The sequence below is a fragment of the Dreissena polymorpha genome, chromosome 5 (assembly GCF_020536995.1).
Source record: "Dreissena polymorpha isolate Duluth1 chromosome 5, UMN_Dpol_1.0, whole genome shotgun sequence".
NCBI lineage: Eukaryota > Metazoa > Mollusca > Bivalvia > Myida > Dreissenidae > Dreissena > Dreissena polymorpha.
Window position 1 is genome coordinate 55,459,745 of NC_068359.1, and position 26,691 is coordinate 55,486,435.

Below are 26,691 nucleotides of genomic sequence, written 5' to 3' on the forward strand. Positions count from 1 at the left end.
GAGTGTTAAAGTTGTTTTATAAACACATGCTATTTAAAAACTAATGGGATTAACAACATATTTTAAATAACAAACCATACACACGCAATACAATTACATTCAAACACGGCCTTACAATGTACCGTGCGGGTTATATATTTCAAAAATATTTATTCGAAGTTCAACGACACATGAGTCGCTTTTCACTGTATATTTGAACGGAATTCGAAAGTTCAAAAACTAATATAAGATGCAACGTGATTTTTTTTTAACTTTTAGTGGTAGGGATGTATTTATGTTTTTAAATAAAAAGCCATCTATTTAAATTTAATTTGTTGCTAGATAGAAAGTTAATTAATCTTCTTATTTCGATTGGAAATTGTGGTATATTGTTACAGTTTATATTTTACAAAGTATTTTTATCATGAGAGCCTATCCATTATTGAACACCGGTAAATATATAAGAATATAATAAAATAAACGAACATGGATGATTTACGTTATTTGCAGAACTTTACATTTTAGACCTGACCGGAATAGAAAATAATTTATGTTAGTTTAACCGGTATTTTACAATATATTGATCTGAACACGTTAAACGTTGCTAAATATGAGCGGTATTCAGTTGTTGTAGTCCTTCCGCACATACATACATGCAAGCCAGAACAGGAAACTTCCGCACATACATACATGCAAGCCAGAACAGGAAACTTCCGCACATACATACATGCAAGCCAGAACAGGAAACTTCCGCACATACATACATGCAAGCCAGAACAGGAAACTTCCGCACATACATACATGCAAGCCAGAACAGGAAACTTCCGCACATACATACATGCAAGCCAGAACAGGAAACAAGATTTTTAACTTGATCTAAAAGAGCGAGAACTGTGAATATGAACACTTCTCTGCTGATTATACATGTAGGCATATTTTGTTTATTAACATTACCATAACTTTTACTTTTTTTCTGCTTTTGTTGTTGCTTCTGTTGTTGGTGTTTTGCATACTCTGTTGTGTCTCTTTATGGCTTTCACAAGAGGATCGATAAATGTAACAACACTACTTCAAATATGAAAAGTACACGGTTGTTAATTTTGCAAATACATTCGTTTTCGTGATTCCTGACACTATTTCGTAAGGTATTATATTAAACTCCACTAAGGCCGGTTTTGTGATTAATTGCAATCTCTGTGGAACAAGGTAAATTCCCAAACAGTTATTTTTATTTGTATCTGTTGTGTGTTTTTATGTCTAATGCTTGTTCGACAGACGGTAAATTGCAATACGATCTCGAATCTATAGTAAGACTTCCACGTTACTGGCGCCGTCGTACTACCGCACTGTCTTCATCATATTGTCGCATTATCGTCATCGCACTGTCACATTGTCGTCATCGTACTATCGCGTTCTCGCATTCTCGCCATCGTACCATCGCATTGTCGCCATCGTATTGTCGCATTGTCGCCATCGTACTATCGCGTTCTCGCATTCTCGCCCTCTGGATTTTAATGTTTAACCACGATGGCCCTAACGGTATTACGTAGAAAACAGATAATTCGTCGCACTACACCGCCCCTAGCGGCAATTTTATACTGAAGGGATAGTAACTTTCGTCTCAATCAATACATTTCCGAAATTCATACTTGTATTCTTCCAGTGGGCCCGGATACGAAAACCCACGAAAGCAAAATATTTTGTTCAACTTCGTTAATTGATGTTGTGATGTTGTTAATACTTTTACAATTATAATAATAAATATATATTTATAATGATATTAAAATATACGAAAATCTGTGAACAACACCGTGTAATTGTTTTAAATAAATATGCTTTGTTCAATAATTTCTAAAGAGAAGAATAAAAAAAAGGAAAGCGATTAAATTCGCTAACTATTTTGCACGGGCAGCAGGATGAAACCACACCCGCACGCTGCCAATAACTGCATCACTTACATGGATCAAACATGTCTTCGCAAAGCTGTGGAAAAGGCTCTCACGCAAAAATTATACTACATCATACATGTGTTGAATTTGAAACGAGCCTATGACAAGCAAAGAAACGTAAACGTGAAACACGACTTATTATCGCGAGACACGGGTTGAACACATTATATGAAACAGTAAGTACCATTACAAAGGATTGTAGGAAACTCTGAATGTCGATTTAATATATTCCATAAACTTCAACGTGAATGGTGTCTTAACAATCTGTTCGCGTTGTTATGACGTGCACTTGAAAAGGTTTCCGCCATTATTTGCTAATGGAGTAATATATATAAATACACACATTGTTGTCAATATATTATACTCTTAGTTAATGATTTACACTGTTCCAGCTGTCGTCACAAATGTTTTATGTTCTTGACCAAGTGACGGTTTTCGTTGATTTTTAAAGTGCTTGATTTCATGGTCGCGTATACTCGATTATTACAAGACATTTGCTGAGTGTACATTATTTGTATATAAAATGGATTACTTTATCTATCAGATGTATAGATATTCAACAAGCATATGCCATTTAAATCAGTTATACTTAGCCTACATAACTAAATCATTCAGAATACATTGAGTACATTATATGTGCGTGTAGTCATCTTCATAAGCAACAACTGCAGGATTGTCAATACCATGTTTCGCGAGCATGTTGAAACCGTTGGTCAGGCGGTGTTTCATACTGCCGTCGTTGGGTCCCCATGTTTCATCGGGCGAGGTTATCGTTCTTAGGCGCTCGAGAACGTTACCTTTGGCGGTAAACAAATTGTAAAGAAACATGACGGGTATTGGGCTCAGTATCAGTTCGGTGAGACCAAAGCCGATACCTTGGGCAAAATGAGGGAATGGAACACCTTTTGAAATTTCCGTTGACTTGAATTGTATCATTCGGTACAGGAAGAGTGCCTGAAAATCACGAAAACATAAAACAAATCTGTTGTCGATTGATATTTTTGTTTAAGTCTGGATCCGTGAAATATACACACACAATCGGTACTTTATACACATTTTTGAAAAGTGGGAAAAGTGCTTTAGTAGAATAATGCTGGTTTAGGAGTCGGACGGTACCTGGTTCGAATCCCGCTAAGATAAAATGTAAAATACCACGCTTGCCCCTCTCCAGCAAGATGCATAAATAGGTAAATGTTAGGGAAATAAGCCGCGGCTGCATACTGAGTCGAGGGTCTTTCATATACAATATTTCCACCAATGCACTATAACGTTTAATACATACATTTGTATTCATCCTACCGTGCCACGGTGCTGGCGCTGAAAGGTCAATAAGTACATTATCACTATACACAGAACTTAATAATGCAATTATTCCACGACACTTATGCTTGCAGGAAATTATCACCATACACAGAACTTAATAATGCACTTTATACCACGACACTAACGCTAACAGGGCATTTTCTCTATACACAGAACGTAATAATGCAATTATACCACGACACGTACGCTAACAGGGCATTATCACGACACACAAAACGTAATAATGCATATATACCACGACAATGAAGCTAACAGGGCAGTATCACTATACATAGAACTTAATAATTCAATTTTACCACAACACTGACGCTAACAGGGCATTATCACGACACACAACACGTAATAATGCATATATACACCAGCACTGACTCTTAAAGATCAATATCACTATGCACAGAAAGTAATAATGCAATTATACCACAGTTCCGACGCTGCTGAATGGTCATTACTCTCTATATATATTCATGTACCGTTACCGCGGCGCTACGCCAAAAGGTCAATATGTACTCTCCAAGTAACATTATCTTGCTACTTTCCAACGCCACTAACGCTGAATGGTCAATCAACTCTCAACAAAATGCACATTCGTATTAGTAATTTACTATACAATGGTTTTAATGTTTAAATGTCAATGGGCATTCTACAAAATGCATATTCATGTCAATACGAAGTAAACAAAATTAAACTGTTGCGTCTCACTAAATTTCTCTTACCCCAATAACCAAAGGCGAACACACAAACCAACAGAAACCCCAGAAGTATTTCGGCCGAGGCTCATGTCCAAGCATGTACGTACAATCCTGCATAAGCCGGTCGACTCCTTAAATACGAGAATAATTAAGTTGACTTATTTTATAATGCTAAATCAGGTCAATATATCAATATTAACATGAACACCCAATACATGTACGTTTGAATGATATATTATATTACGCATCTATGTCGTTTGTTATTTATATTTGTTTGTCTTCAAAGGAGGTCACGTGGTTCAACAAAATAGCTTAATGACAATCGCAGACGCAGTCGGTATCATTTATAAACAATACCAAATGGCGTCCAAACAACTAACTGGCGATTCGTTGGAAAGCTTGATGAACGTACCGTACACCCACATGATTGCGATACTTTCACAGGTAGATACGAAAAGAAGCGAGTAATCCGCACCGAAGAAATCCATCAATGTCACTACATAGTCACCGCCCTGTAAAAGCAAGAGCGTCATGTATCAAAATGTCCCATGCCATAGTTTTAATTGCCATGTGTTTTTTTATATATTTATTTTAACATTTTAGTCCCATGACGTTTCCCGTCAAAGTATAGTCAATTTTGACGATTGTGCAGTACATACTAATGCAATATTGATGAACGAAATAATGCTTTATTGCACAATTGCTGCACATTTGTTAATTGGGTACATGGTTTGCATTTTACAATTGTTTTAATGTGCATGTTACCGAAGGAGCATTTGCATAATTAATTTTACAAAACATTAGATTACCATTTAAATATAATTGTGTTCACCAATATGAGGTATTTGAAGTCATTAAAGGGAGGAACGGGTCCAATTTAACCTCATGCTTTAGTTAGTTTGTTTTAAACGTTATAGCAAAATTATGCATTGTTCTATCAATTATTAATCAATTAATGCAACTATGCTGTTACTTTCCGTTCTTTTGTGTCCTATATTATGTATTGTTATTATGTAACCATTGCCTATTTTATTTTTTCTATGTGAACATTTTGTGTGAATATTTTACTCTGAAAAAATCTTCGTTTATGTTTGTAACCCACAATTATTTTGGTTTGCAATATTTGGAATACTTTTACTACATGACTATGTAATGTTTGTAGCACGTTTTCCTACTTGGGTGATGCATGATAGTGCAACCAAGTACAAGGCGACTGCAAAGCCGATGCACAGGTGAGCCTTATACTTCCGGAGTTTTGGAAACTCGTCTTGTATACACGTAAGAGTGGTTTCCATCAAATCAAACTAAAAAATAAAATAATAAAATGTACTGACAAAAGTTTGATAGTTGTACGTACAAATCGTTCCATATAATGAGAATGATACTAACACATACTTTAAGACAACGACTACATGGAAATATATTGATTACACATACATGCAATTAGCTGATGGTTATATATAATCCGCCGACGAATCAGTAATTGCATTATACTAGAGTATAATTACTTACTTGTTCGTATTCACTGCCGTCCAAGCAATACCGTAGGCGGCAATATATGTTATGTTCAATGATCCGTACTTTTCTCTACGAGATAATATTAATCGGACATCAGGAACACGCATTTTGGTACATTTTGTCTTATTCTTTATCTATTTTATTATGCAAAATTTACTTCCTCAAGAAAATAAATGTTCCCTAATAATTAACTCGTTCCGAGCAATAGCGAGTGGTCTAACTCTTGTTTTATTTTCTTGTATTTGAATTAAAGCATGTTAATGAAAGAAACAATATACATATTTTATATCAGTTTCACCAACCTGACTGTCGAGCCCGAGAGTGAACAACATAAAGAAAAACAATATGGACCACAGGTGAGATTTCAGCAGGTTGGACAAAGCTTCGGGGTACACCACAAATGCGAGACCATATCCAGCCTTCGCTACGTCTTGAACGGACACTCCGATTTGCTTGGCCATACCGCCAAAGGTGGTAAAAATGACCAAGCCAGCAATAAGGCTTGTTATAAGATCCATGGAGCTGATGATCAATGCGTCTCTGAAAAATACGATATGTGACGTTTTCCATACCGACAAATGTAAACAAAGACATATATTTAGTATCATTCAAGTCTAGCATTACTAGAAAGTTTTATTATATAAGTATATTTTTGTGTGTTTATTTCTGATGTGCAATGTATTAGTAATAACAATCGCGTTTTGGGCATGATGAAGCGTATAGACGTTTACGTATAGATGTTGTTTTTGAATTTGTTGTAGCTGCCGAACATCATTATACCCCCGAAGGACACTCCTAACGAAAAGAAGTTCTGACCGGCTGCAGCGGCCCAAACCTCAAATATGTAATAAATACATACATACATTTTTTAACTTGCAAAAACAAGACTAAGTATTGGCATAGTGTACACACGAAATTGTTCAATTATTTCAGAGAAGCGTTTCCTTGACGTATAATTCTATCGAAAATTGCCAGAGTAATGATGCTTTTTTTACGTCTCTTCTGAGTATTGCTTTAAAAGAAAAGATTGACGGCGATATATGCATCTCCCATTTATTACAACGCCTATAACCCGTCTACAAAATCTATTAATTCGAATCGAGAAACGTAAAAAACATTAAAGCAATGTTCTATTACTTGTCTACGATGTTCAAATGTTATTTACACATCTGCTCGTTACGTTTTAGCAATCGGGTTTATCAATATATTTAAGGAATTTGTATATTTTGGCAAAAACACAGTTTTACAATATAACATTTATGTGTATTACTTTCAATTGTTATTGTCAAAATTTAACATGTAGTTTACAAATGTTTTGTTTTAAGATTGAGTAAAATAAAATCAAAAGTGTGTTCGTACACTGTGAAATTTGTCAATATATTCTTATTGGCTAGTATCAGTGTAAGTGGACGACCATGTAGACACACATTTCCTTATAGTACCACAAGTGTACAGTGAAAAACACACTTTATACTATTGTATTCATTAAACTCCCACGTCTATTGTCGCCAGTTTGCTCCATTTGGGGACGATGAAGTATTTAACGCCATCAATGGCCCCGTCCAGGAGACCGCCTCGGATAAGAAGGATGATAAGGATAACGTACGGGAATGTGGCAGTGAAGTACACAACCTAGGGAATGTAGCAAATATAGACTAGGCTATACGAACAGGATAACATTTGGAAACGTGGCTCGCACATATCCAGCATTGGGGACATGTTATGTCCTTATACCTAACACGTAAGGGGCCGTAGCAGTTAAGTCCACAATCTCGGGATGTAGACAACACGGATGTTATTAAAATGTTTTCATTCAAGCATTATATAAACTATGAAAATAGCGTTTAAGTACAAAGTCTTTAAAATGTAGAAACAATTGATAAGGCGTCTATGCTATTTAGCTATTTAGCTATTGACCATTTAATTTACTGAAAAGTGGTAGTGGACCGTTAAGATGATTAAAACGCAGGTTAATACGACCATTGGTTTATTAGTGTGCGTTTTATTAAATAATCTAAAAGCAACGCTGGAACACAAACACAGACAACTGACAGTATTTTTCACATTTTCCGGGAGAGCTATGATGATCTACTGATTTTGACCAAGAATGACATTTAAAGGAGACGACTTTCATGTGTGATTTAAATTTCTCCCTTATGTTCTGACTGAGACAATTTATGTTTTATGTAAGTTCCCCTTAAAAAACATACGTAGCCGAACACGAAATTTCGTATTATTGTAATTTTATGTTTATAAATAACTCACGCTACATGTAATACAAAGACACAACACCTGATGGGATAGTTGACATACATATGTATTCATATCATTTGCCAAACATACCACCCGTATGAATAAACCGTTATCTTTGAGTTAATCAAACGTTCTGCTGATATTAAGGTAGACGAAATCACAACAAACGTATTCACCGACATTACCAAGCATGCCCATGACATTTGGTGCGCACCATAACAAGTTCTCAAGAATGTTTACAATTACAATGTGAGTTCATCGCCATTACCTTTCCAGAGGACTTGATCCCTTTTATAATGCACACAACTACAATAATCCAGGCCAGGAGAAGACAAAGGGCAAGTTGCCAGATCGGGGCTCCCATGTCTGAGGGATGTATATTAGGGGCCTTCTTGATAACCGACTTGCTGAACCAAGGCAATGGATTACGAGTTGGTTAAATAGTATTTATGTGACAATTCAACAACAACAAAAACAAAGACAGTGTAGGTGAATAAACTGTTCCAAAGCCTACTAAACATACCACTAACATCGTGTTGTATTACATGCAAATACGTTAATTTAATGATATAAGAACATAACAAATTTCAACAAGGGATGCAGTAACGACACAGTTACTTATAAATAGTTCTTAAAAATTGTATTGCAAAAGTTCCTTTCTTTGTATTTGGTCAGACTTCAGTCTCTTTGACATTATATACGATAGCGAATTTAAAAATGCCAATTTTCTCTAAAATGTGGTTTCTGACATATATATATATTAAGCCGAAATATGTTATAATGGCTGACTGTTATAATACATATTATAAAAATTTATTGAAATTTTCTAATAAACGTTCAACTTTAATTTCCATGTACATTCTTGTCACACATTAAAAAGCCATGCTGCCTTTACATACAACCATAATCCGTATTTCGTTTGAAGCAACACCAACTGTTTAGAGTATATTTAAGTGATTTCAATGAATAATCTTCGGTTATAGTATTTCAATTGTGTTTTTTTGTGGCTTTAAGTTATAGGATATTACCTCTTAACAAGACGTGTTGTGTTTCCATCGTGTGTATTACATAAAATCTTTGTTTAAAATAGGCATATTCAAAAATACAAACTTAAACATGTATATGAGTATATAACGAATTCGTTCAGAAGATTAAAATAAGACAGATGTTTTGTTTAAAAACAGTTGATGAAACATACAATCGCTTGAAGTGGTAAAATTACTTTAAGGTCTGCTATCGGGGGGGGGGGGGGGGAGCATGCGTAAACGGCAGCTAACCGGGTTTCAGTGAGGTAAGTTGGAACTTACTTCCAAGGTTGCGTCGTTTTTGTGTCGATCGTGAAGGAGTACAGTATATATTCACCCGGTAAGCCTTTATATATATATACATTTCTTTTTAATGATTACGTCCTTTCGGGTCTACAGTGTTTGCGCTTCCCTCAATTGTTTTTTTTGAAGATCGTAGACGTCTGGATATAAAAGTAATTGAAGGAAAACCGTCCACAAATATGTTGTCTACTTACCTGACGTTCGAGAAATCGAAGGTACAAATGTTCTCTTACAATAAACAGTATTGACGCACATTTACAGTAAAATATGACTAAAATAACGAGTATGTCATTTTTGTGACACCGTTTCAACTCTGGTAACTAATTTATTGCCAAAGAAATTGGTTTAACCCCTCGTTTTTGAAGGCATTTTGGGACTTCCAAATGACAAACAGCTCTTTCCTTGTTAACGAAACAACTACCAATGTTTAATATAGTTTATGTGTGTACTTTAATATTTTAGTTTTATAGCATGTTATGTGCAATATAAGTGTTTCTTAATAACGTTACTTACAGTAGAATTATAATTATGCTGTACGGAAACCCAACATTATTCCGACATGAACTTTTGTTTAACCATAACGTTACTGTCTTTTAAGATGATGCAGGTTAGATAGCGATAATAAAATCTTTCGTTGCATTATATGTACTTAGGAATTAAAAATCAACTGAGGACTGAGACAACATGCCCCATTCATGGACCACATAACTTTGAATGTAGAATATGCAAGAAAGAATCCTTCAACAGAACCGGAATAAAACAGCAAATAAATAAAAGAACCAAACAAAAACAAATAATTCTGATGTGTGTTTTTTTTTAAATTTATTAAGTATACATAGACAAGTATATCATATAATTGCTATGAGTGCTACGGTTGTTTCCGTATATGTCATGTTTCTAGTATCTAACTTTTGTATTAATATTTAAATAAACCATTATCTGTTTAACATAATTTCTTCCCACTATGTCTGTGCATTCATGTCCAAGTGTTTTCAGCACTTACATACATGGTTAAAAATGTATTTGTAACGGATGAATTCGTTATGCATATGACAAATTAACATTACTTAAGATTATACGTTTCGTGCCGTATATGTATGTCATAATGCTAGTTTCTCACTGTTTTATTTCAATAAACCGTTATTTTTGTTACGTCATTTCTTTCCACTATGTCTCTGCATTCATTTTCAAGTGTATTCAGCACTTAAAAGGATCGGAACAAATTCGTTATGCATTTGACATATTAACATTACTTAAGATTAGAAAGCAATATCAGGAACAAACGAAATAACCTAGTTAACTATTGAACAAATACGTTATTTGCTCAATACAACATTCTTAAATAATATGTATTCACATAATTATAAAACAAATACATTTATATAGTGATAACTTCGACTGAAATAATATCACGTATTGCATTTGCGAAACCTTTCTTTCTAGTACATGTTCGGTTTTTACGATTATCATATATTCACTAACAAAGAACCTGTTTAAAAGAAAGTCGTCTAAAATGTGTAATTGTAACGTAACATCTCCGAAATGTTGTAATAAAGTAATACAAATGTATTTAAACATATAACATGAATATATTGTCATATAATGTTAATACAAATTTAGTGACATCATTAGAGATAAATGATTTAATTATCGATTTATCCATTTAACATATTGTTTATCCATATAACATAAATATAATGTTATATAATATAACAATATGATAGAAAGTTAATTACAGGTAATATTAATAATATGATAGGAATTTAAATTATTAGTGATAAATAAAGTAATTATCATAATTGCATTTCAAAAAAATAATCAAGAGATGTTTTAATAAAGCTCCAAACTCATAATTGCATTTCAGAAATTATCAATAGATGTTTTAATAATATAATACAATGACAGAACTCTATCTACTTTAATATTTATGAATAAAATACTTTTTATAATTATTGATACATCTTAAATCATAATAATAGTGGTTCTATAAAGAGAATATATGGATGTTTGAAATGATTATAGAATTTGAAAATCATTATTATTTGTTAATTATATATAATATATAAGAGTATACACAAAATAAAATAACTTAAATTAAGATTTCTCGCAAAAACCAGACATACCTTTACCTTTATTGTTAAAGTAGACTAGATAGACAATTTGAAAGATCAAAGATGAGATACTCCGGACGAATGAATATGTTAACCTACGATGTATATTTAACAAGATGTTTAAGTTGATAAAATGCTCAAAAGTACAGCCGCGGGGATCATTATCTTGTTAAATTATCTATTACATCTATGGAACCGTGCGAGTAGAATAATTACAATAGTACAGTAAAGTTACCATTACCCGATCATTACCCATAGCGGATCACTGCAATGTTCAAGACTGCGTATCGCGATAAATGGTTGACATTTTTAGATGATATTTTGCAAACAGCATCTTCAAGGCTGTTCTTTCAAACGCATTGATTGAGTCGTATTCGGAGCTTCTCTTTGTCAAACATTTCGGTATGTTTTGCTGACATGTATATACGACATTGTTGACTTCCGTCTCGTTTCCAAATCAATGTTAAACATTTTTCACGGCCACATGCTATAACTCTGTTGGAAAGTAAGAACTTTACGCATTAATTTAAAGGCCATTAAGTAGTCTTTCTGCCTGCAAAAATCCATTTCATTTTTTATTCGTGTTTAAGATTTTGCAACACCTTAAATGAAATGAAGAATTAGGGCAATAACGGATCAAGCGTGATAATATGCGTATTGATAATATATTATATTAAAATATATGCAAATCTTGTTGATTCTTAAAATGATCTCAATCTTAATGTTTAATTTATGGTCCATGTTGAATATCGATGATTAGATATGATTCAAACAATTTGCATTGTAAAATAAGATGCCCATATCTGTTTGATCTTTTTAAGGATTTTCAACATATCATTCACACAAGAACACCATCCGTAAAGTGTGGGTACAGAATCACATATAGAAAACAATTAATAACAAAAAATGAATGTAATTTATAACTGGCAATGTAACTTGATCATTGCAAACAACACATTTATTGTTTCGACAGTTTAAATAGCGTGTTAGAGGCCCCCGAGTGGTTTGAGTCACGTGATTCGTTATGGCTACAACTGATCCGTTAATGAATTAATACTGCGGCGAAAAAAAAGGTATCACAAATACATTTTGCCTGCGTTTAATAATAAGACTATGTGCTGAATCAGTAAGAAAAGGTAATATTTAATCAAACTGGTGTAAAAGAAGCATCAAAACCTTTACTGCTTTTCACCAGAACAACTTAATAACGCTACTGATCCGGTAATGGTAACTTCCCAGCAAACATTTCATATCGGTCCGATATCGGCCCGATATTTATTTCAATATCGGTATTTTTATCGGCCCGAGATCGGATGTGCAACACGGCTCGATGTCGGCCCGATATCGGCGATACCGTCATTGAGCCAGCATGGTGCCGACATATTTTTAACCATTCCCCAGTCCCTGTCTAGCCTCAATTATTTTTCATTGTTGTTGGTATTGTTAAGGGACTACCATTAAACCAGTTCCTTAAATAAATGAAACAAAACTTTCTTCAAACCAACGTTTTATTTTAACATCCTTTTCATTCAAACTGGAACAATTAAAGTTTTGTTAATAAGCCTACTGACTTAATTGAAAATGTAAAACAATATACTTATGTATTACTCATTCCAACATTTTTGTTATAATGGTGTAAAACATATTTATATATACCAAAATTAACAAAAAATGTAAAACATATTATGTAAACAGTCTATATAATTCTACTAGTACAGCAACTAAAAAATTAACATATTTAAACAAATTGTTCATGACAATTCGACTGATTTTTCTTACAAAAAATGACAAATTAAAATGATTATAACTCAAATATATTGAAAAGTAACATATACACAATTAAAGCTATTTAGGTAATAAAGGTTGAAATAATAATAATAAAACACTGTTTCCATCACTATGCATAAAAGTTGTGTAAAATCAGTAATTACAAGTTTCAAGAGCCCTTTACATAATAAATGATTCCAGTAGAAGACATAATTTACAGTTTAAACACACGAGTTATAATAAATTGCGACGCTTCATCACGTTTCTTGTCCGCCTTTGCTTTTCTGCCACCGTCACGATCAGAGGCTGTTTGAAACAATTCTCTGCACTCAATTTCAACTTCTGCAGCATTCAAGGAACCCACCACAGCTTCTGAAAATGGTTATGCAAGGTAGACTCCTATTATTAGGATATTCATTTTATGTTCAAACAGGGTTGCAAGAATCAAAGATAGTGGGCAGTTAAACCAATAGCATTTCTTAACACTATTTACATTACAATGAAGACTATTTCTGAAAAAAAAGGAAAGAAGCCGGATGTAATTTTGTATATATAAATATTTTGAACTGTGACTTAGTCTTTTTACACATACTATGACAACTTACTGTGAATAGCAACAGACAATCGAAGTTCTCCAAAAGCTGCATTTCGTTTCTTTTCATGCCTGTTATACTGCTGTGTGACTTCATTTGACATGCAATGAAAACAAAAACATTAGACAGTCGCGAAAACATGTGACATTAAATGACAGAAAACAACTTCAGAAAAACAGCTTTAACAAACATTTGCAAATCTTGTGGATAAACAATTTAAATTGATTCCTAACCTGAATAGCTAAAAAATTTCATGGCAGAGTGTTTGTACCTTGACAATTTCGAAATTGTTCAATGCAGCTATCTCCCGCATATTTGTATGACCATACAGGACTGAATATATTTTACAGTTAAATATTTTAAACGCATATTTAAAGAAATAATAATATGAAAAATATCAATGAAAGGTATTTTAAAATATTATGTTACATAAATTTAGATGGTTTACATACTTTATTTTGGACACTTCCAACGCCGTAACAGATCTTCACTGCAAATTTAAAATGTCAATAGAAACACCCACGGTAATTTCTTACAACTGCTACTCTTTCTGGAGATAACATTATATTTTTATTTTATACCAAGTATCATTCATGCTTTTTTAAAAGAGACATATACAATTAAATTTAATGCAACAAGTAATTAAAAAGAAAATAATCAAAGTAACCTTTTCTCTTGAGTGTTAATTATGATATCGGGCCTATGTTGGGCCGATATCATACTTTAAACTGTCGAGTTATAAGTATGTTTATAACAATGGGCCGACATCGGGCCGACATTGTCCTATAAATATAAATTTTGTAATATGCTACCTATTCAAATGTTATTAAACCAGAAGGATTCACTAAAATTGAACATTACAAAAAGCGTCTTATCTTTTAACAAAATAATATTTGTTTTACATAAACGTCGGTCCGATGTCGGCCCAACATAGGCAAACCTCTGCAAATATGCCATCATCTAGCCAATATCGGGCCGATATGGGCATGTTTGTTGGGTTGACTGTATTTTGTTATCACCAGAAGTGCAATCTGGGTTAGCAATCAAGAACATCCACGGAAATGGTCTCGCGAGTCTAATCGGATGTCTAAAACTTGAATATCCGGTAAATGGGTTAACAGAACAGAACAGAACAGACAGTTTATTAAGACTTATACAAATGTACATCGTCTAAATACACAAAATATAATACAAAATATTGTCACGTGTCTATATATTACAACGCATGCGTTATAACAATATACAAAATGTAATATAACAATTTGAGACAAAGTATATTTAACAAAGAAGAAAGACTTTACATTACCGTAGTTAAATATATATCGTTTTACTAGCAGTAAGGAACTACTTTAGTTTTCGCTGGCAATATTATTTGTGATAGAATGTCTTACGGCCAGAGCTTCCTTTATATATTTACACAAATTTATAATTTCAATTTTACAAGTTGAGTTCAATAAAGTATAGAACTTAAAAACTGATGGATTCACATAGTAAACAATTTTAATATATTTTTGTCTTAATTGCTGGAAACATGGACATTTACATATAAAGTGGAATTCATCCTCTATGTCCCTTTGCTCACAACATTGACAATATCTTTCATTACGGGGAATAGTATTACGTGCGTATCTTCCAGTTTGAATTCTCAAAGGGTGGGCAGAAGCCCTTAGTTTAACAAAGTATGTACGCAAATTTTTTGGCATTAAATCTAAGTAAGTTTCGTATTCAAGAGTTGTTTTGAATATTCTATACATATCTAAAACAGAAATATCGTTCATATTGCCAAAACATTCTTGTTTAAAAGCATCTACAATTCTACATTTAAATTCACATAAAAACGAATTTGCATTGATCATATTTGCATATATATGAAAATCCATAATCATTTAATAACATTTTCACATTCGAAACCCAATTTTTATACCCTTTATCACAATCATTTATCTCCTGGTTATACACAGTTTTTATGATAATATTTTCACTATTAACAACTATAAGCCAATATTTTACAATACGAACATATCTATTTACATACCGTGGGTGTCTACCTAATTCACCATATACCGTTGCATTACATGTATTGCTTTTAACATTTAACAACCTTTTACAAAATTTTTAATGGATGCGTTCAATATCTTTGAATTTATTAAAACCCCATATCTCTGATGCATAGTTTAAAATAGAGCCAACAAAGGCATCAAACAATTGACACAATGTTCTAAGTTTTAGATCATACTGTTTGCATTTATAAAGCAAAGTATTCATAGCCTTAAGGGCTCTACCTACTAACTGCTCCTGGTTTAATATAAAACTACCAGTATAATTAATAACAGTACCCAAATAGTTAAAATTATCAACGACTTCTATAGTTTCCCGATTATATGTCCAAGTCTCATCTCGAATGGCGAATTCTACCCCTTTTCCGAAAAACCATTATTTTTGTTTTGCTAGTATTAACATTAAGTCCCCATGAGTTACAATAAAGGTAAAGGTTGTCTTAATGAGATTGTATTTCTTCGGGTGATTTACCCAAAATCGCCATATCGTCTGCAAACAATAGTAAAATTAAAATTATATCTTCTATATTTAAACCAGAATGGACACTATCTTGTAAAAAAAATTCTAAGTCCTCGAAAAACAATGAAAATAGAATAGGAGACATTACCTCCCCTTGCCGTAGACCAACGGCGTAGCTAAAGTATTCAGAGTATGTCGAGCATGCTTTTACACATGATTTGACATTTTCATACAAATTTTTAATTATTCGTAATATTTTGCCTTGTATACCGGATTTGTACATTTTAAGCCATAATGCATTGCGATATATGCTATCAAAACATTTAAGCATATCAACGTAAACAACATACAGACGCTTATTTTCATTTAAAAAATGTTGTACAACTGACATAAGAATATATATGGCATCAACGGTGGAACAACCTTTTCTAAATCCGAATTGTGCATCCGAAATTTAAGCATTATTTTCGCAAAATAATTCAATGCGTTTGTTTAAAATAGTTGTAAATAGCTTAGAAAAACAGCTAACAAGGGTTATTCATCTATAATTATTCACATCGTCCTCGGGGCCTTTTTTATGCAATGGTATAATTATACCCTCTGTCCACTTTTCAGGAAAATAGCCAGAGGTTAAAATACTATTAAAAACATCACACAAATGACTGGATAAGATATCAATGCACTCAATAAAGTATTCGTTTAAAATACAGTCACCACCAGACGCTTTATTACGCTTCAAGTGTTTACATGCATTTAATACCTCATTTACCGTTATTGGTTGGTCTAATTCGGGAAAAGTACAATTTTCAATGTCAAAGTCATTGTTCGAACAAAAAAATTCTGCCTGTGCATTATGATTGTCCGAATTAGTATTACTTAAATTTTCAAACAACGGACAAAAAGTCACAAAACCAGGTTTTCATTGTGAAAAAAATTCTGATTAAGGGAAACAACTCAAAGTGAACTTTTGAAATGAACAAACAAAATTAACCCCCTTTGTAATTTTGTTTCAAAATAAATCTATTTTAAGTTGTGGTGACCTTGACATTGGAGATATTGACGTGATTCTTTCGTGCGACACACCGTCCCATGATGGTGAACAAATGTGCCAAATAATTGTAAAATCTCACAATGAATGACATAGTTATGGCCCAGACAAGCTCATTTATTGCCAATTTTGACATTTGAACTCAAAGTGTGACCTTGACCTTGGAGATATCGACGTAATTATTTCGCGCGACACACCGTCCAATGATGGTGAACAAATGTGCCAAATGATTTTAAAATATGACAATGAACGACATAGTTATGGCCCGGACAAGCTTGTTCCGCCCGCCCGACAGCCCGCCAGCCAGCCCGCCAGCCCGCCAGCCAGCCAGCCAGCCCGCCCGCATTCGCCAATCTAATAACCAGTTTTTTCCTTCGGAAAACCTGGTTAAAAACTCTTTAAATACATCTAATGGAATTTTATTGCAATTACTTTTATTTTTTTATTTGAAAATTTTCCAAAAATCTTTCGGCTGATATACAATATTTTTCTTTTTCATAATAAATTTCTTATAAATACTTTTTTTTTCGCACAACACTTTTCTGTTTAAATCGGTTATGTTAAGGTTAAAATATTTTAAAGCGTCATGGTAGTGATTTCGTGCAGTAATACATTCGTTGTCAAACCAATTTGCATGCTTTAAACTACTGTCAGTATTGAATGAAGGTTTATTACTGTACTTGTACGATTTTGAGAATAACTCATCCGCTTCACTGCGAATTGTGGCTGTGAATTTATCTATAATGGAGTTAATTGACAATAAATGGCTCGAATTATCAATACTTATTACAATTTCATTAAAAATAGGAAGTTTCGAAATAATTCTTGAGCGAAATTAATCTCTATGCGAACTGTCCAATTGATATTTGACATCGGTGAATGTCTCGTAACTAGGTAGACAATTATTACCAAACAATGAAAAGTGAAACGGAGCATGATCACTCCACTCGTTAAATTCGCCAACAGTAAATTGTGATATCAATGGAAAGTTGCATTCATTGGTCAATAAGTAGTCAATGACAGATGAACCGTTACTTGAAAAGAATGTTTGTTTACAACTATCACCTATTCTTCCATTGACAATTCGTAAAGTGGTTGATTTACATAAATCGAGCAATTTAATCCCATGATTATTGTGTATTGTATCAATAGAGGCCCTAGCTGAGGAGTGGTCTGGTATATAGCCAAAATCGTTAAGTACAGTATAAATTGAGTCATATACAATAATATCACATTTATTACTGGTTCTACTATTCAGATCTCCTGTAACAAAGACACTACCAAGTTCAGAATAATATGAAACATCATTTTCTAAAATATCAAAAAGATCCACGTTAATGGTATTATAAACTGGAAAATCTTCTCCCCATACATAGCTTCCACATATATACATATCATTAGCAGTATTAAACAAAATCATGTTTAAGTTTTAACCAAATAATAGTGTCGTGATGGTTACGAACAATTTCGATGCCATCTTTCAGATGGTCTTTAAAATAAATAACAATTCCACCGCTGAATCGCCGTGCATTCCTTTGTTGAAATTTTCTAAAAAAGTTAAAGGATTGATAGCCATTGATTGTAATGTTACTAGAAGCTTTGGTCCATGATTCAAATAAGAAACATATATCAGAAGAACATAAAATATGTTAAAACTCAGTACTAGATTTTTTACATTCACTCAGTCCATGTACATTCCATGATAGTATGGATATCTCACTGCCTTCGTGCCCCTACGCTCGCACCGCGTTTCCGTCGATGAAAAGCGTATCGAATACCAGATACGCACGCTTACCCTGTCGCCTTGCCTCCTTCATCTTAGGCACTAATTTACGCCGTTTTTCGATTACGTCCTGTGGAAATTGTTCGAACACACGGTGCACAGTCCCATCTAACTCTTTCCAGCACTTCCGAACGCTCTCTCTGTCCTTGAAATATGTAAATTTCGCCACTATATTTCTGACCTTGCCAGAAATTGGTGAACCCGGTGAACGGTGCACCCTTTCGAACTTTATGGAGTCCGCAACGTCACGAGCTATCTTACAGGCGTCATGGAGGTGCTGGCGAAGCCTCTTCTCTGTTGTTTCCGGTGGCTTGCTTCCATTCGAATTGTCCTCCGATACCCCCCGTGAATATGAGATTATTGCGCATTGACTGCGACTGGAGGTAAGTTACGTTGTCACGCAGGGTATCCCTCTGTTTCTCCAGCTCCTGTACCCGCTCCGACAGCTGCGCCGCGTGGATGTCCGCCCCGTCCACCTTGTCCTCAATACGTGTAACGCGCTCGTCTACCTTCCTTACTCGATCTTCTAGGGCAACCCAAAGTTTATTTAAATCTTTCTCCATGCTACACATTTTCTTCTCGATAGAGTCTTTACCGCCCATTTTCTTTTCTACAGACTCAAGGCGATCACTTACATTTTTCATGAGTGTCATTAAATCCCGGATTGTTGGTTCAGCATTATTTTACGCCTTTGCAGCACTGTCACAAACCTGTTCAAATACACTACTTTCTAAATTATCTTCACCATAAAGCACAGAGTTAGTCCAGTGCAAAACTTCGCTTACTGACGCGTTTGCTGACTCCCCAGACGGGCCTCTTTGTTTACATATTTTCCGGTTATTTGGATCATTGTCACTACTGTTTCTTTCTTTCCTCTTTTTATCTCTCGTTCTTGTCATCGTTCAATATCACATTTTGATAAAGCACACATTTGCACATAAAAAACACTATAATATCACTATAAGACGTTTAGATTTAATTAAATAATCCAAAATTTCTTTCCCACTTGAAAATTACGACCGTTCGCCCCAAGACCACGTGACCCTATTTCGTTTAGGTGCACACAGCATAAACCCTACCACTAAGTTAATTAAGCTTTACACGTTCCCGATAAGTTATAACAAATGTTTGTAATGCATGTGTTTTCCAAGTTATCGACAAAACACGTTTCAAATTCTACTGATTGACCTATAAAGAAACAAAACGAAATTTTCAGTTGTTTTGTTTCGTTTGTTTAAATATAATGAATGATATATTTTGTGTTATATTGCATTGTATTTGCTGTCTCATTTATCTGTGAACAAGTCCCATTAAGCTACGACAAAGTCTTGAGTCTTAGATTGAGTTCTTTTATCAATGTTGTTCCATGCGTTGTTAAGACCGTCGACTTTACAAGGTCATTTGTGTATGACAGGTACACACGGAAGTGCGGTGCTGATTGTTCCGTTGGCGCTTTCGCTGCTCCTGGACGAGCACAATTGTTCCGTGGTCCCTCCGGAAGCACTCGAAACGGACCTCATGCCCGGACGCTCAGCAAACGGCGCTTCCTCACAGAAACGACCGACAGTGCGGTATTCAGCATACCTCGCTGTCGCACTGCGAACTGCCGGCTCCGGGCTGCAACGGCTTGACATGGAAAACTAGGAGATATAATTTGAAACATTCTATAGTAGTAAGTTTGACCATCGCGAAGAAATCGCGGAGAGGCTTGTGTCCCCCAGCTCCAGGTTGTATGGGCGAGAAGGACACCAGATACGTGGACATAATTTTTTGTGATAAGATGGAGAGGGGGCGAGTAGGAAACCAGACTCGGTGACCTAATTCTGTGTTATATGAGGTAGCGTTGGTAATAGGGAGTAGGGAGCGAGTGTGACACCAGACGCGGTGACAAAATTTTATGTAAGGGGAGGTAGCGGGGTTTTTACATGAAAGGGAGTACAATATAAAGTTACAGATAACACATCGTAATTGTTGAATCTTAAACTAAAAATACACTTATGAGAAGAATGCGCTTAACGCAACATTTAAAAAAAAAATGCGTTAAACAACAGGCATATATGTTAACAATTAATTGCAACAAATATACATTCTTGAATTATTCGTAGGTTTAGTCAGTCACGTGTTCGACAATATAGAGAGGATGTTTTCGTCTTCCAAACCTTTTTAATTATACACATAATTACTGTAATTGTTAATTCAATATATGTATAATGTATTGTCGACAAAATGATTAGTTACATGGCATCTTAGTAAACCAATTATGCATGTAAAGCTGTATCACATCGTGCGAGGTCAATAAGAAGCCGTGAAATAAATTTATTTCTAATCGAGTACCTTTCTTTCTCCACCATACAACGCAATAACATAACAAACGCTAGCCTTTTTTTAAAGTTACTGACTGCATATGTAAAGTTTCTGAGCTAACATGGAACATTTTCTCACCTTACATATTTATTTTTTTTCTTTGCAAAGCAAGGTAACATGTTGACAATGTAACCATTTTGTATCAAGAACACGCTTATCAAATGAAATAAGTCTTTAAGCAGCATAAAACTATTTCATTCAATCACTAGTCGAAATTCATAAGAATTTTTGTTTTAAAAAGTTATTTCAAATAGGAAATATGTTGTAAAAAATATACGGCGTTGCTTGTGGTTGGAGTGGATGAAAGGTAAAAAGTTTTATGAATGAGATCAAATATAGCGAATTTCTTTTTCCATGCAGTTCTAACACGGAGAACGGGATGTTACGCGAAGTTTTTTGCGGCTTATTGTACATTATTACATACTGCTTATCATATATCTATAGATACGAAACAGAAGAAACTAAACAAGAGCGGAAGTGAAATTAAAATGTATAAGTCAACCGGTCACACGCAAAGTATCCGTACATATTTTTAATGTTAATACGCGCGTTCTTCGAACAAACCTGCTGTAGTGGTGTGTCGGGGATTGCTATTTGAATCAATTATTAACAGTATCGAGACTCATCGCGCTCAACATATTGCTTAACATATTGGTCAAATAGTGGAATAATGCTTGTTTAATTAATATAAAAAAAATTATCACAGTATTGTTGAAAACAAATTAAGAATCTATGATTGACCTAGCACAGTTATATCGCCGACTATCTTCATTTAACATATTTCTGGTCTAAATACAACTCCAGTTCACATAGTTAATGTTATAGTGCCTATATTATATACCGATCCGTTTACTGGCCGCGAACTGGCCCTGATACCTTGCGGGTTGGAATGTAATGCATTAAAGTGATGCCTCGCTTCAACTGCTCGAACGACGGCTTGTTTAAAACCTCATACTTCTACATGTTAAATGTTCAATTTCGAAAACAATTTAACATGGTCTAGCCAAAACGAATATCAGGATAGGGCAAAAACGATACTTTTATAAACATAAATAAATAGGCGGGTCCAGGGGGGGCGTACGCGGCGTACGCCACCCCCCCCCCCTAAAATCGCCAAAGTAAAGTCAATTCATTTGATGTTTTACACTTAACTAGATCTAAATCACCTATTTGAACTTGACAAAGCCTATAAAATCACTAAAATCGCTGAGCTTCCGGGGGAGGGGGGGCTAAGCCCGCCTGGACCCCTAAAACTATACACTATGCACTTTTGTTGGCATTATAAGAAGGTACTTTTATGAAAGCATATAAGGCGTGACATGCTCGAGAAGTGGTTGTCAAAGCCTTCAAAATCATTAAAATCGTGATGCTTTCTGGTGGGCTTCGCCCCCCTGAACCCCCTAAACGATAAACTATGCACGTAAACTACTGGATTCGCCCCCCAACCTGTACCCATAGCAGGGCTTTGCTCTGCACCTACCAGGGGCCATAGCGTCCCCAGGACCCCTCATCCAGAAATCCTGGAACCGCCCCTGCATATATTAGAACACAGACAGGAATATGCAAGTAATTGCTAAATATAAGAGCATAGCCTTTAAATACAAACGCTTTGGCGCGGGCAATCTTCTGAAAATAAAAGTTGCGCGCACAAACTGTATTGATGTCAAGAGTTGAGTGTAAAACTGTTCTATCAAGCCTTTTCATTTGAGATAAAAAAATTCATGCTGAACACGCAGTAAGACGGTGTTACAAAGGCGCGGTTATGTTTCCGATGTTATGGTGGTATGCTTAAATCAGCCAATGGAAAAATGAAGTGTGTTTATTCGTATCTAGACGCGGGAGATTTTATTTGAATTTTATTGGACACTTACAAAGGTCAGGTGAGGTGAAAAGCGGGCTTAGACAGCTAGCTGAAAAAGCATCACCGTTGTGATTCATTCATTAACGTTTAATTGGGAACCCATCAAAGTCACGTCATCCTGCATCCTGTTGTATGACGCCTTCACAAGCAATATAACTTACCGGTACTTTCGTTCTGATTTAAAGATTTTGCGGGTGAATGCAGTTGACTCGATAAGATCAATTCATTTCACGCCCTTTTATAACCCCGCACGCCGTGATACAGGAAAGTAAACGTGTGTGAATATATGTATCCCGGAAAAGGCAACTTTTTAGAAAATCCCACTAATCTGCTGGTACAAATAAACATGACCCATTTATAATCCTTTCAAAATCACACACCGTATCAACCGTTATTATTTAAAGGAAGCTATCATTGGCAATCTGAACGCATCGGACAGTGGGCTACACCACACCGTCTCTCTGATGTACGTAGGCGGCCGGCATATTGGATTTGGAACTACTTTAGAAAACAAGATGGCGCCCTCCTCGTAAAGAGGAAAAATTAAAATGTGTCTGTTAGCTCGTCTTTTTCAAGATAACATTCTTTAAGTAATAATTTAATGTAGATCTGTGAATTCCCACAACGTACTTAAAAACTTGTTAAAATTTAAAGATGCCATTACTGACATACTGATAGGAGTACTTATAGTATTGACATCGAGTAAATTTAAAATTAAATCGACTGTTTTCGTTATATTTTGAATTTTTGTGAGATACGAGGATTGCTTACATAAACATGATAAAGTATGAAACACATCACTCATTGTATGAGTATGGATGGCCGAGTGGTCTAAACGGTAGACTTTTACTCCATGGGGTCAATACGCTATGGTTCAAGCCCGTTTGAGGGTTACTTCTATATTTTTATTCAATTTTATTCTTGTCTTTTTTATTGCAGCTTTTCAGATCCAATGTTTGCATTTATCAATATAGCATAGAGTCTATAATGAAAAAAAATGTGGGGAGTTCTTATGTTATAGTTAGATTTTGTGACTTATCAATTTAAAGTATTTAATAACGAACTTCAATACATGTCTAATCTGTGAAAACGTCCCTTTGAAATTGCTAGTTTTCCTCTTACATGCCCTTGTATTTTAAGATAGAATACTTTCCTCTCCAGAGGAAAGAGGTATGGGTTTGAATCCCATCGGGGGCTTCAGAGGATGATCCATTTTGAGACAAATGTTAATATTTGCTTTAGTGTATCCCAAAATTAGCCTAATATTAAATATATAACTGTGAAAGATAATTCAAAATAATGTTTGTTTCTATATACATTGTGATCCATGGACATGAACATTCAATTATGCAAGAAACATGTATGATTTAAGGGAAGAATACGACAGCAAACTTAGAATGGACATTTATTTTAGATTGTTAAGTAACTAAAACTATAAATGTTGTAAAGCTTGTCAAGTTGTGTATGTCGTCCTTGCTTATGTACAGCAGAACAGTTAAGGCATAAATGATTACTCTTTTTCTTTAGAATCAACATTGATGCATTATTACTTGAGCAAAGTTGAACTTTTGAAAAACTCTATGAATTGGGAACTGAATTTTTCATGTTTCTCTGCTTTTTATTTACCTGTCATGAACATAATGTTACTGGTGAACAAATGCCTTCTCTCTTTACACTTTACAATGAAATGGTGTTTTTCATAAATATCCAGGTTAATTTGTATAAATACCGGGTAAGACCTCGTAACATATTTATATACATGTAAGCAATACATTTATGATGATGACATTATGTGTTTCGCTGTAAATTTACAGAGAAAATATACTACAGCCGCATTTCAACAGAGTTGTTAAAAGGGCATTTAGACAGTATTGTCCCTGACTTTTGCCCATTTTGATATATTCTTATAAACAAGAGGGCCACGATGGCCCTGTATCGCTCCACTGCTAAAAAAAGGCTAAAACAAATATTTCTCAGCATGTGCAAATACTTAAATATAGGCCCTATTTAAGCACATGAACAATTTTGTGACCCCTGGGCTGGGTAAAATTTAACCCCAGGGGCATAATTTGAGCAAACTTTGTAGAGGACTACTATACCTCACTACTTACAAAATGTGGTAGCCCTTGGTCCTAGAGTTAAGGAAAAGAATATGTTAACAGTTTTCACAAAATAAGCAAGATATAAGCGTATATAATGTTCAATTTTGTGACCCGCGGGTCAGGGTCAAATTTGACCCAAAGGTCATAATTTGAACAACCTTGGTAGAGGACTATAAGATGTTACTGCATACCAAATTTGGAAGCTGTAGTACGAATGGTTTCGACAAGAAGATTTTTAAAGATTTCACAAAATAGGCGCTTCATAAGCGTTTATTCAATTTTGTGACCCCAGGGGCAGGGTCAAAGTTCACCCCAGAGGCATTATTTGAACAAATTTGGTAGAGGTTTATTAAATGCCACTACATACCAAATTTGGTAGCCCAAGGCCCAATGGTTATGAACAAAAAGATTTTAAAAGTTTTCACAAAATAGGCCCACATATAAGCGTATGTTCAGTTTTGTGACCCCCAGGCAGGGTCAAATTGGACCCAAGGGCTAAAATTTGAACAAATTTGGTAGAGGACTAAACGCTGTATTATGTGAATTGGGAATAAGACATCAAACTGGGAATGGACATCATTTAGGTGATTTTCTCAAACAAGACTATTCATTTCATGATCTACATATATTTTTGTAATATATTATCTATAATTTAAGCTTAATAAGAAATTTTCCATGACTTTTTCATTGACAGTGATTGAATTTTTATCATTTAAATTGTATTTTCAAAATGTGTCCATGCGCTGCATTGACACAGTTTCATTTCATGAGGATTTTTTTTTAATTTATATAAAATCCAGTTTTGAAGAAATATCAATTTAAATGATGCTATTATATATGCAAGTATATGTTTTAATCATAATTTGTAAAACTAGATAAATACAACAGATAAAACTGCATATTATGCACTTTTGATAAAACACAATTTATTCCCAAATTGATGTCTTATTCCCAATTCACATAATACAGTGTTACTATTAGATTTCACTACATACCAAATTTGATAGCCCTAGGCCGGATGGTTATGGAAAAGAATATATTTGAAGTTTTTACAAAATAGGCCTTATATAAGCATATGTTCAATTTTGTTACCCCCCGGGGCAGGGTCAAATTTGACCCCAGGGATAAAATTTGAACAAATTTGGTAGAGAATTATAAGATGTCACTACTTACAAAATTTGGTAGCCCTAGGCCGAATGTTTATGGACAAGAAGTTTTTAAAGTTTTCACAAGAAAGGCTCCATATAAGTGTATGTTCAATTTTGTGACCCCCAGGGCTGGGTCAAATTTGACCCCAGGGGCATAATTTGAACAAACTTGGTAGAGGACTATAAGATGTCACTACATACCAAATTTGGTAGACCTAGGCCCAATGGTTATGGACAAGAAGGTTTTAAAGTTTTCACAAAAAATTAGCCATTTTAAGCATATATTCAATTTTGTGACCCCCGGGGCAGTTTCAAATTTGACCCCAGGGTCATAATTTGCACAAACTAAGAAGAGAAC

At 34.5% G+C, this 26,691-nt stretch overlaps 1 protein-coding gene across 1 annotated transcript; it reads right to left on the reverse strand.

Annotated features, from left to right (window-relative positions):
* Nucleotides 1-2,558: 2,558 nt before the first annotated feature.
* On the reverse strand, nucleotides 2,559-18,892 carry LOC127831242 (sodium- and chloride-dependent neutral and basic amino acid transporter B(0+)-like). The gene is made up of 9 exons (XM_052356225.1): nucleotides 18,871-18,892; nucleotides 7,980-8,125; nucleotides 6,956-7,090; nucleotides 6,190-6,293; nucleotides 5,761-5,998; nucleotides 5,116-5,244; nucleotides 4,353-4,452; nucleotides 3,965-4,071; nucleotides 2,559-2,882 (listed from the first exon to the last, which is right to left on the reverse strand). The coding sequence occupies exons 1-9, from the start codon at nucleotides 18,890-18,892 to the stop codon at nucleotides 2,559-2,561; spliced, it is 1,305 nt and encodes a 434-aa protein (XP_052212185.1).
* Between the last annotated feature and the right edge of the window lie 7,799 nt (nucleotides 18,893-26,691).